General features: G+C 30.1%; 1 protein-coding gene across 2 annotated transcripts; it reads left to right on the forward strand.

Moving 5' to 3' along the window:
- Positions 1-1,356: 1,356 nt before the first annotated feature.
- On the forward strand, positions 1,357-6,403 carry LOC138933914 (tyrosine-protein phosphatase non-receptor type 5). 2 transcript variants are annotated; one of them, XM_070297128.1, is made up of 8 exons: positions 1,357-1,577; positions 2,317-2,509; positions 2,621-2,798; positions 2,986-3,201; positions 3,287-3,697; positions 3,776-4,071; positions 4,462-4,671; positions 4,746-6,403. In XM_070297128.1, the coding sequence occupies exons 1-8, from the start codon at positions 1,466-1,468 to the stop codon at positions 4,855-4,857; spliced, it is 1,728 nt and encodes a 575-aa protein (XP_070153229.1). In that variant the 5' UTR covers positions 1,357-1,465; the 3' UTR covers positions 4,858-6,403. The 2 variants fall into 2 exon arrangements, with proteins under 2 accessions (XP_070153229.1, XP_070153231.1); XM_070297130.1 differs by lacking the exon at positions 1,357-1,577 and having other exon boundaries at positions 2,421-2,509; positions 2,607-2,798.
- The last annotated feature ends 6,391 nt before the right edge of the window (positions 6,404-12,794 follow it).

The following is a 12,794-nucleotide window of genomic DNA, read 5'->3' on the forward strand; positions in this document are numbered from 1 at the left end:
ACATACCCCAGACAGCACAAAACATCCTCAGGATCATCCTGAATATGTCCAGGACGGTTCAGGATATTTGTAGGATGTTTTAAGATATTATTATAAATATATTTATAAAAGTTTAATATGCATACATAATTATTTTTAGTTGTGTCGGCTATTTTATATAATTTAGAAACCTTAAGTATTATAATAAGTATTAATGTCCTATAAATGTCCACTGGATAACCCCTGGATGTCTGTAGGATATATCTGCCCTGTCTATTATATTGGATGTCTTTTGGATTTCCAGAGGACATATACATGTGCAATTAATTGTTAACGTTAATTTCGTTTAATATTAATAATTGAATTTGATGCGCACATTTTCATATATCGAAAATTATTATTTATTTAATATTTCATGAGAAATGTTACTGTTCGCAACATTCCAAAAATTTTACAAACAATAGTATTCAACCGCTAGTTCGTTGGTTTACCACTATGCGACACGCGAACTCGTATTTGAGATTTAATCATGAGAATTATATAAAGCTTGCAAAGAGCAACCGACAGGAAATTACAAATGTAATTATTTTCTATCAGTTCAATTTCTGATGCAATCCCAACATAGGGAATTCAGATATTGGATTGTTTAGAAAATATTACACAACTCAAACCCGAGAGCCAAACCTAAAATATTCATGTACAGCACGAAAGCCTCAAATATTAAAGAACGGTGAACTATTTTTAATATTGGCAGTAAATAACAAAACATAATTTTAATTTATTTTTAAATTTTAAAATTTGCTTCTTGAAACATACGAAAAATATCCCTAACATATCCTATAAAAATCCTTAGGTTGTTCCACAGGATCTCCCTGGATTCTCCAGAGGTTAATATACGGCTATCATTTACTCTTCCTCAGGACATCCAGAGGAGATCTAAGGATTACAATGGGATATCCTGAGGATATCCTACATGTACGTCCTGGATGCCCTTTGGACGTCCTAAGGACATCCTTGTGTTGTCTGGGTACATTATATCGGTGGCGCATATATAGCGTTCGTGCAGAGAGAATCCATCGTTACCGGAGAACAAAATAGTTGCCGCTGCATTTACTTGGCGTATCTATCGGAAACGTAAAATGTTGATCCGCGATTGATGCCGTCGCATTAATCGCACGTGCTGCGTGCTACGTTTTCATTCACGCTGACTTTCCCCTCCCTCCCCTACTCTGCTGAATAGCGCGTCGCGATTGGTCGGCGCCGATGGGCCGGCAACGTCACCGCGATCCCTATTGGCCGCACGCTTACTCCGCGTACTACACGCGACAGAGTGGAAGAGCGCGGAGCCGGTTGCCAACACTATGAATAGAACCAAAGCCCAGGTCAAGGCGCATGAGAGGAGCGAGACGCGAACGTCTCTTTAAGCAGTTTTCCCAAGGGAGTTTGCGCGAGCGTTACGAGCATTCGATTTCGATTCTATCGCAATATGGCCGTATCATCGTACACGCGGTGGCCACTTCCGACTACTCACCAAACTCGTGGATCACACATCAATCATACGCTACTCGCGATATTGGCATATATGCTGTTGACCAAAGGTATCGATCAAACAAGTGCGGAAATAATCCCCCCCCCCCCTCTCTCTCTCTCTCTCTTACGCGCGCGCACGCAATATACACACATTTGCGCTTATTCTGCTATTGATGCTATTATATAACAACAGAAAACAGGATATGGATTTATTTCCGATGCCCCGATTTTTCGATATGTGTGCTATTTAGTATATGCGTGCATATACATATATATATATATATATATATATATATGCACGTATGTATATGTGTATTGCTGATCATGGCTGACAAATGACAATCGACGACTCTGCATCTACCTTATGTTTTCCTATCTTCGTTTTTATATATCTGTTGATATCTATTAAATTTATCTATATCGGTGTCTTCTACTTGATGATTTTCTTTCGGTCTCGTTCTCAGATTAAATGTAATTAGTTGTTTATTGCTAGACGATAGAATGAGAAACCTTTTTTCTTACATCTTGCTGAATCACGAAAATGTGCTTAAGCAACTTTTTTCTTCAAGAGATAAAAACTGTCGGAAATATATATGTCAATTCTTGCCATTTCGCTCAAAGTTACAAAGACCTTGTGTGTATGATTATAAAATTTTGCAAATAACATTTACAATGCTTTAATACTTCTAGTATGTGTTGTAAAATTTCTAATTTTCAATGTATATTCTGTGTGTGTGTGTGTATGTGTGTGTGTGTATCATAACACATATACAATAATAATAACATTTATTATTATTTTTATTACAGATGGTACAAGTATTTCCTTGACTCATAATTACACGAATGATGTAAATTATTATGATACAACTAACAATAGTGGTAATATAAATTCTATAGAGAAATTTTATTTAATCAATGAACAGAAGTGGCATAAGGATACAGTAGTGCCAATTTCCTTATTGCTATTTACAAAGGGAATGCCTGCGAGATCTCATCACAGGTAATTCATAGAATTCACGATATATCAAGGATAAAATTCTATTTGGGTAATATTTTATGATATATATTAAGATGCATTTACATTATTTATCTTAAAGTATTTTAAATGCAGGATCCGGCAGTCCATGACTGGACTGGATGATGCTGGAATGGATTTCCAAGTGGCTCAACTCAGCAGTCAAACAGACAAGGGGATACATTCCAGGACTGCTCTATCATGGCTAGATTGGCAATTGCCTTTCTTTGTGACACTTTTTGTCATCACTGGCACTATTCTTTTTACATTTCTAGTAAGCACATATTTATTTATTACACATATTTCTTTGTATATTACACAAATAAACAAACATATAGAAGAGATCTATTATTTTCTTCTTCAAAAACAAGTAATTATTTTAAAAGCTCATAAGGATCTGTGAGATTTGATTTACTTACAATATTGAATTGTTCATATAATAAGAAGCATTTTTATAATAGATCTTGTTATGGCTGCGGAAACAAATGTCGCGTGAAAAAGATACTGAAGATGGTGATCGGCACGATTTAGTAGAGGAAGGTGCCATTTGCCAGTCAGATAAGTTTAGTAAAGACACAAAAGGATCTGTGGAAGCCAAATGGGTTCATGAAGTATTTGCAAAGCAATCTACATCCACACAATTACTACAACCAGTTCAAGCATCAGGTTTACCAGAGGTAAGAAATCTCTTGATATATAATCTAAATACCTATCAAATTATTGCGATAAGAATATTCCCTCTATGTCTTTTTCTATTAACAGGTGATGTCCGTTGCGACACCTGAACGTAGACCGGAAGCGATACGTATAAAAGCGAAAGGATTGTTGGAACGACGTGGATCGAGCACAAGTTTAACCATAGAATTAGCAACAGCTCCTGAAAGTCCACCACATATGGTTACTCCCACTCGAGAATGTACGGCGGAAGAATTTTTACTAAGCGCGGGAAATGTATTGTCGAGAACTCAACTGAAGAAAGCCGTTAACGATCCATCAACATTGTACAAAGAATTTTGGGAGGTACCATTAAATCTCCCGGAGAAAGTGGACGTTTGCGGTTCAGGAGTGAAAAATCGATATTGCTCCGTTTTGCCTAATCCGCAATCGAGAGTGATTCTACCAGGTTCCTCCGACGATCCTCTCGCCGGCTACATAAACGCCAACTATATTCGTGTATGTTAAAATAATGAAATTATTTGTATTAGATTGATTGCACGAATTAAAGGCTATAATAGATCGAACAAATTGTAGGGATACGATGGCGAAGACGGTAGATATATCGCGACACAGGGACCATTAACTCACACGATAGCGGATTTTTGGAAAATGATCTGGGCAGAAAAAGTTCCTGTAATTGTCATGATAACTAGATTGCATGAAGCGTCTAAAGCCAAGTGTGACGCATATTTTCCGTTCGACGTAAACAGCCGTATACAAGCTGGATCTTTCACCGTTATTGTCAACTATGTCGATATGAAGAACGGATATACCATCAGAACTATGGAAATTAGGCATGAAGGAGAAAGAAGGCATTTGCAACATTATTGGTATAATTATTATTACCAAATTATTTATTTCCAAATACTCTAGTTTTCGCTTAAATCGTTTAACTTCTCGGTTTCTATCTCTCCAACGAACTCGGACAAGCTTCGAGCTTATCTTCGTGTTCATCTGACAGCTCACTACTCGCCTCGCCTTCGACGAATTGCCGGCATAGTTATGGAATCATTTTTGGAGGATAAATCCATTTTCTTATGTCACTAGTAATAATCGATCAGGCAATATTTAAGCGGAAACTATTATGATTATTGCAATCACAACTATCATAATAAGAACCAAAAACTTTTATAGCTTGTTTCCACATTGACTTATATATATATATATATATATATATATATATATTTATTTATTTATTAAACTCTAAAATATGTCAATAGGTACGATTCATGGCCAGACCATGCCGTACCTCAAACTGCAGATGCGCTCGTTAGCATGGCTGTGGAAGTAAACTCTTTACCAGGGCCAACGGTCGTTCATTGCAGTGCGGGTATAGGACGAACCGGCTGTTTTATAGCGTTAGCGATAGGAATGATCCAACTCGTGAGAGATGGAAATGTCGACGTATTGGGTATTCTATGTCAAATGAGGTAAAGCAATAAGCTTTAGATTTACAAAATACTTTATAGATTTTATGAATGCATGAGTATCTTTAATGTTTTAGATACGACAGAGGAGGTATGGTACAAACAGCTGAACAATATGAATTTCTTCATAGAGCACTTTACCTTTTTGAGCAGACGTTAGACGGTAAACCATCGACTTCAAGCGATTGAATGGATATTATTTTACTTTTTTTTTTTTTTTTTTTAAAGATTTATTATTGCCTACGAGAATATCACTTCACATAGATATGCATAAGTGTCTATGTGTGTGTGTGTGCATGTGTATTGCACTACAAACCATTAATTCCTACCGAATTTCAACGGTCAATCTGCGAACCGGCGCTCTCATCTTTATCTCAATATTCAGACGAGTTGAAACTCGTTTAACAAGCTGCCATTTACTACTGCCATGACAAATCGTTGACAATTAATATCAATCGCAAAGCTCAAGAGGATAAAAAAATGAGTGCATTTTTTTAAACAGGTGCTTCAACTGAGGTATCGTAAATAGTTTAATATGAAGAGAGAATATTTATGTTTATAGAGTGACGAGCACGATATGAATCGCGCTGTGCATACGCTTAAATCAAGATTAGATTATTTTAGATTATATATATATATATATATAAGTTACAAAGTGTGTTATAAAATATAAAATTTTCAAACGTGTCGATAATACATTCGCGATTCGTATCATAAAATTTGTATTTAAAGATCAGTTACTAAACTCGGGATCTATAATTTTCTATACATTCCTCGTATAATCATAAAATAATTAATATAAGTCCTAATTAATTTTTAAACGCGTAAAAATGTGTATAGAGGAACGTTTCTGTGACTATAGCAATTACGATACTAATATATAATGATATTCTTCATTATAGTACTACAACAAAAAAGATTTACTAAATTGTCCCAACATGTAAGAACTATAAAGTTAATCATAATAACTGCTTCGATGGAATTATAGTTAAATCATATTACGTGAATAACCGTAAAAACAATTACTAATTTATGGGACCCAAATCGATTAGATATCGTACTATTTCTAGTTCCTATTTGATTTTAAAGTATCCCTTTCTGATTTTTACTTTCGTTTAATTCTCATTGACTAAGGCTGAACACGGATAGTACAATATAATAATAGAAAAAAAAAAGAAAATCTATCTTGGTGATCAAAAGATCTGAATAAATATATATGTGTATAATTGTTTATTATTAAATTAATTTATAATATACACAATTATTATATTTAATAAGTGTTAAAATGTTTTGACAGTTAAATATGAATTAAATCTATTACATCTATGCATAATCTATATAAGTCTGAATTATTTTGAACGTTTAAACTGGAATGTAAACCATATCTCAGTAATTGTCATACAAACTACATATAATCTATATTGTTTGAACAATTTGGAATCTTTTTTTTTCTTGCGAATCTATGTAAATGTCCAAACACCAATAATTTTTAAGTGATCAATAATTGAAAATATAAAAATCTTTCCATAAGAACTATGTTTCAGAAATACATTACAAATAGATAACAAAATCATATTCTTTAATTAATTTTACTTTATATTTTCAGAACTTGAATTTAAGATTTAATTATAAAGATATGTAATGTTACATGTAAAAGAATTATGAAGAACGGATAAAACTTTTATTAATATTTTTATTGATCGAATTTTAATTGACCAAATACACCATTAAGCAATCATGAGATGTTGGCAAAATACTATATATATATATATATATATATATATGTATTTGCTCTAACAACAAAGTATTTGGCTTATATTTGCATATCAAATTGATATTTATTTAATATAATAATTGTTTAGATTATAAATTGATGTAATAATGAAAAATCTTTAACAATTAAAAGTAAATCTTCGTTAATTTCAAAAAAGTATATTATAAAAAAACTAGGAATAAATTTATAATATAATTCTTTTTCGTGTATTTTATGTAAAAAAAGAGATATATCTATATATTATTTGTTTTACAATAATTAATATATAAAAATTAAATGTTACAATATCAGCTATGTAAAATTGAAAATGTTAATGTATTTTTAAAAGCATAAATATCCACTATTTACGCTTCTAAAATATTACACTTTTATATATATAAAATTATTAGTTGATATTTTAATTTGAAAATTAATTATTTTAGGTTTATATATATATATATATATATATATACAGGGTGTCCCACCAAAAGTGGCCAGCCTTTTATCTTTTGAACTAAAAGAGATGGGCCATAACAAATATGTATCAAATTAAATGGTTCAAACTGAACTCTATTGTGAGTATAATAGTCGTTTTTAAAAGCTATCTGTGTTAACGAACGGAGAGGTATGCGTAATTTTTTTATAATAATGTGATTTCGGTATGATAAAAATTGTAGCACTGTTTGAAAGGAATACAACGATGTACGATATAATGTAAATATTTTACATATTATATGTGTTTTATCAACTTGAAATATCGCGGGCGACGTCTACTTTTTCATTTTCGGCCCTGTGATATGGCCAACTTTGGATTGAATATTATGATCAAATGACAACATGACATATGTCAATCTCTAATGCACGAGTCAGAAGTTGGCCATAATGCAGAGCAGAAATCGAAAAGGTAGACGTCGCCGGCAATATTTCAAGTCGATAAAATTCGTATAATATGTAAAATATTTACATTATATTATACATTGTTGTATTCGTTTCAAACAATGCTATAACTTTTATCATATCGAAATATTCACATTATTATAAAAAAATTATGCATACCTCTGCGTTTGTTAACACAAATAGCTTTTGAAAGCAACCATTATGTTCACAATAGAGTTTAGTTTGAATCATATAATTTGATATATATTTGTTATGGGCTATCTCTTTTAGTTTAAAGGATAAAAGGGGGTGGCCACTTTTGGTGGGACACCTTGTATATGTATATATATCAATAATATATTTTATTTAAGTATGTGATGTGAATTCAATATGAATTTGGATTATCACCGCGAATTTACATGACAATAAACGATTATTACACCATTAATAGTTTTTGTTAGTTGAAAGCATTTGATTCGTCTGCTAATAACTTTTAGACTATTTATTAGAATAATAATCTTACACACACATACACAATACCAAATTTCTCTCAATAGCACAAGTTCGAATTATACCAAAAATCCATATTTATAACAACACATGTATATTTGCAAGATCTTAGTGACTATATAGGTCTCTTCTTGTGTAATCAAATTTTTATCACTTCTCTCTCTCGACTTATATTCCATAAACTCAATCTAACAGAACAAGATATATTTGGCTTTCGTATGTATATATAATATACAAAAAGTTTAAAACAGTTTTGTATCGTGTACTGCAAAGAAAGTCAAGCCCTTCAATATTATCTAGATAATTCACATATATGTATAGTAATGGGCGTTAAAATCTTATTTTTGAAAATTTTCAAATAATTCATTATATATAAAGATTCGAATTGCTTTGAACGTTATTTGAAAACATAAATTCTTGAAAGTCTTAAAAATTGGTCTCGAAAATGTTGAAAATTTTGAATATACTAGAATATCTTTTTTTATACATTTATGTATATGTTATCTAAATGTACTCAATATATATATTTAAAATGTATAAAATACAATTATATCATCTACATTTGTATATGAAAGATAGTATAGATTGAAACAATAACGTGTGTCATAAAAGAAAAAATGTATTTATACATAAAAACAGTATTTTTACTTTTATTATTGAATCTATTATTTTTCTTATTAATAATTGGACACATTAATTTCTTCTATATTAATAATTAGATCTGTTTTACAGAATTCTTTTTTATATGGCGTTGACATTATATTGTAGATCAATATCAAATATTATTGCTAATTTTGATATGCACATAGAGAGAAAAAAGAAAAATTTTTCAATAATTTAAAGGATATTCTATAATTTCTATTTATATAAAAGTTTCTGTAATATAAATTTATAAAACGCTAATTAAACTAAATTTATAAAGATTCCCTTATAATTGAAAAGACATTCATCAAACAACATTCAACAGTTTCTCGAATAATAATTTGAATTTTCATATTGCATTTAATACTATATTGTAACAATAGTGTTAATTTCTAAGACTACAAAATTTTCAAATTTTTAAGACTCAACATATTTAAGAACTTCTTGCTTTCGAGTAATATTCGAAATGATTCAAGATTTTCTTAATATATATATATATATATATATATATATATATATATATATCTGAAGTGAACCGATGTATTTAAATCCATTGTTAACTATATCGCTTGTTATTGATACCATGCCTCGAAAAGCATATATATATATATATATATATATATATATATATATATATATATATACGTATATTTAAATATATGCATACGCCTGTAAGTATATAAATATATGTGTGTGTGTGTATATAGTAATGTGTACATAGATTGTACAGAAAGAAAAGTATATTTAAGAGAGTGTATTTGTGTAAGAAAAAAAAATATATATATATATTTATGAATGCGCAAAGCCGCAAGTGACTTAGCATAGATATATAAATAAGCGATGGTAATAACAATAACAATGGTTAATAACAACAATAACACAACAATAATTTAGTAACCCCTTGGTGTTCAATTGTACTTATGTGATGTAATAAATGTTTATAGTATCCATGAGAACATTACTAAATTTTTGATATTGTGGCCAATAGTAGAAAGATGAGACAGGGAACGGGCGGGACACGCGCACATCTCTATAATTTTTCTAATTTTAATAATTTTTTTATAATTCTGAGAGAGAGCGTACGTATCGAGAATAATGTATTGCATATGATACTCTTTAAAGCTGTAAAAGAGAGAGAGAAATTGCAATTCACTCTAATTTTTAATTATTTATCTACGAATTCTACATATAGCGCCTAGAGTCAGGATTGAAAACTTTCTAATAGCAAGTAAAATTTAAAATAATTCATGGTATCTACTTCCTGAAAAAACCTAGAAAATCTGGAATTCTCATGGATTTTGTTTTTACTTTGAGAAAATCAAGGAATTCTCGTGGAACTTTATTGGAATTCAGGGAATTTTTTCAAAAATTCTCTGTTTAAACATTTTGTTTTTATATTGCAAGCATCGGCAATTTTTTTTGGCCAATAATAGTGAATTATATGTTTCAAATATATCATAAATATATATTTTTCTCTTTCATTATACAGTGTATTCGAAAAGTCCCGGACTACCTGTTTTTCTCGGGAAATACGCATCGGACAAAAAAATGTTTGGAACAAAAGTTTAATATTTTTTAGGGAGCTATTCAACTTCGTAAAAGTTGGCCCTTCCACTCATCCCCCTTAAGGGGGGAGAAGGGTGACTTTGGAATTTTAAACGGGAACCCCCTTTTTTATTGCATATTCTTGTAGCTTATCTCGAGAGCTTTTCAAAACACTATAATAAAATATTTTTTTATTAAGTACTTTTTGAATTATTTTATACTTTAATCTGATATATTTTGATATAAAAAATAAAATATCTCGTAAAATATTTATTTATTCGAACACACTATATGTTCATTGTCATATCAAAAAATACAAAATACACAATACTGGCTACATATTTTTTATAATTCTTACAATTAATGATAGAAAATGAAAAATGCTTATCTTACAAAAGTCATGGAATTTTAAATAAATTAACTGAAAAATCAGGAATTTTTTTTGGATAAGACAAGCTTTGAATAGACACTCTGTATATTTAATTGAACGGTTGATTTGTATTTTTTGCTGTTAATTTATGATATATTGTTATTTTATATTATGTTTAATACGGAAATGAAAGAAATTTGTACGATACGGCGCAATTGCGTATTACTTTTAGGAAAATTATTGGGAATTTAAAAAAAAAAAGAATACATATGCTGCATTCGAACATTTTTTGAAAATACAAAGCGACTATTCATTATTGCTTTGAAATAATATCCACATTCAGTAAATATGTATGGTGAATGTAATTTCCTCCTTTTTTTTTTTAAATACTGTTCTTTCGTCTTTTCTGAGATTCTGATAACTGTTTGATTCAATTTTTTGTGCCTCTCACGCGCTGTTGTTCGAGCAAGACAAAACTTAAACCACGTGATCAGCTGTTCTCTTTGTCGCATTGAAAAACATTAGAGTTGTATTTATCTGCAGGCGCATCAAAAACGCTATAGTAGACTCACTTAATTTTATTTTGAAATCATCGGAATCAAATTTGAATTCGTCTTCTCGCTTTACGCATGATCACATGGTCACATGGTAAATGTATGATGGGGGAATAGTGTGAGGAAGGGGAAATTTCAATCTACAATGGAACAGCTAGTCCAGAATAGCGTATCATTCGGGATAGCGAAGAACATACAGAATAACGGGATCTTACTCTAGTTATACATTGAGGATCCCGCAAGTTCAAGGGCGTTCGACAAATCGCATTGTAAAATATGGGTAAATTATCGATTTAAATAAAACATATATTGAAGACTCATATGTAATGAAAAGATAAAAAATTTTTCTCTCAAATATTGGAAAACTTTGCTTTTAAAACAATAGTGGGCTTAATAAATTTAATCGCATAAAATGCATAGTCGTATTGAAATCTTAATAAACAAAATGGATTAATTAAATAATATAAATAATAATTTTATAAAGTTGACAGAAAAGGGGAAAGAAATATTTTTATAGATATTATATGTGTATACAGTTATCGTAAAAAAACTATTTCTCTTATATAAAATAGTTATAATTAATAACAAATTAATTTTTCATTGTTGCATTAAATACTGATACAAGAGATATTTTTTTTCCAACTTGATCATTTAAAATATTTTTGTTGTTATTAATTCTATAAAAAGCATTAGTGAAAAAGAAATTATTGGTATAAATGATTGATGTTATTATATGTAAAAAAGTTGTACAATTATAAATTATTATCGTAAGTTATTAAATTCATTTTTGCATCACAGAACCTACAATGAAAAATGTTATTCATTTAAAAAATATATAATAATAACATGATCTTTTTGCATTGCATAAAAAATGACTTTGACAATAAAATTTTAAGGAGATAACTTTTAGGGTGAGAAACGTCTTGTACATCATTATTTGATAATTAATATATTTAATTTTATATATAATTTATTTATCATATCAATTATTTATTTACATATTATTATAATTAATCATTAATATTCAATTATAATTTTGTAAATAGATTTATTATACTTATTAATTTTTTTCGTTTTTCTATTCAAATGTAATCTGTAGGACTTCTTTATTCTGTCATTTCATCTCAAATCTCACGTCAATAATTTTATTCCAATGGCATTTACGTAGAGTGCGTGAAAATACCATTTCCCCCCTTCTTTCTCTATTATCAACAGTCGTCTCTGTCTGTCATTCGCTTCTCTTTGTTCTACGCATTGTCACGTGGTCATATAACAAATGGATAGCCGATGAGCAAGGCAAGGAAAGAGATTTTCACTTTATAGGGAGTCAACCATTTCGAAATAGAGAAAAATTTCCAAAATAAACAATTTACAGTATAGAATAAAATTCTTTATTCTTAATATTCTTCATTTTCATGCGCTCAACACCTTCTCTGGCGTTATATTCCCATCATTTTACGGTTGCCGCTTGGCAATGCACACGTAAAATAAAAATGTCAATTATTATATATCAATTATTTATTGGTATATCATTATACTTATTACTTAATATTTAATATGTAATTTATCTCATCGAAATACCTCTTCAATTACGCATGATTAAAATGACATTTTCTCACTTTATTCAAGTGCCATTGAAATAGAGTGAGAATTGAGAGAAAGTATGAAGAATACGAAGTTTATTCTCAACAATCGCGCTGATAAGAAAATAAGTTTGATTTTGAAAGATATTAACTTGCTCAGGGTCCCGAAAGAAGTGGACACGGCATTGCTTATCGTACACATACGGGGCTACGGAATCTGTATGTATGCATGTATGTGTGCGCGTTGCATTACGTCTCGCGCGCGAGGCTTGGATTTTAGTCCGTGACACGGT

The sequence above is a fragment of the Polyergus mexicanus genome, unplaced genomic scaffold (genome assembly GCF_030449975.1).
Source record: "Polyergus mexicanus isolate NDT 795.1 unplaced genomic scaffold, iyPolMexi1.0 SCAF_6, whole genome shotgun sequence".
Classification (NCBI taxonomy): domain Eukaryota; kingdom Metazoa; phylum Arthropoda; class Insecta; order Hymenoptera; family Formicidae; genus Polyergus; species Polyergus mexicanus.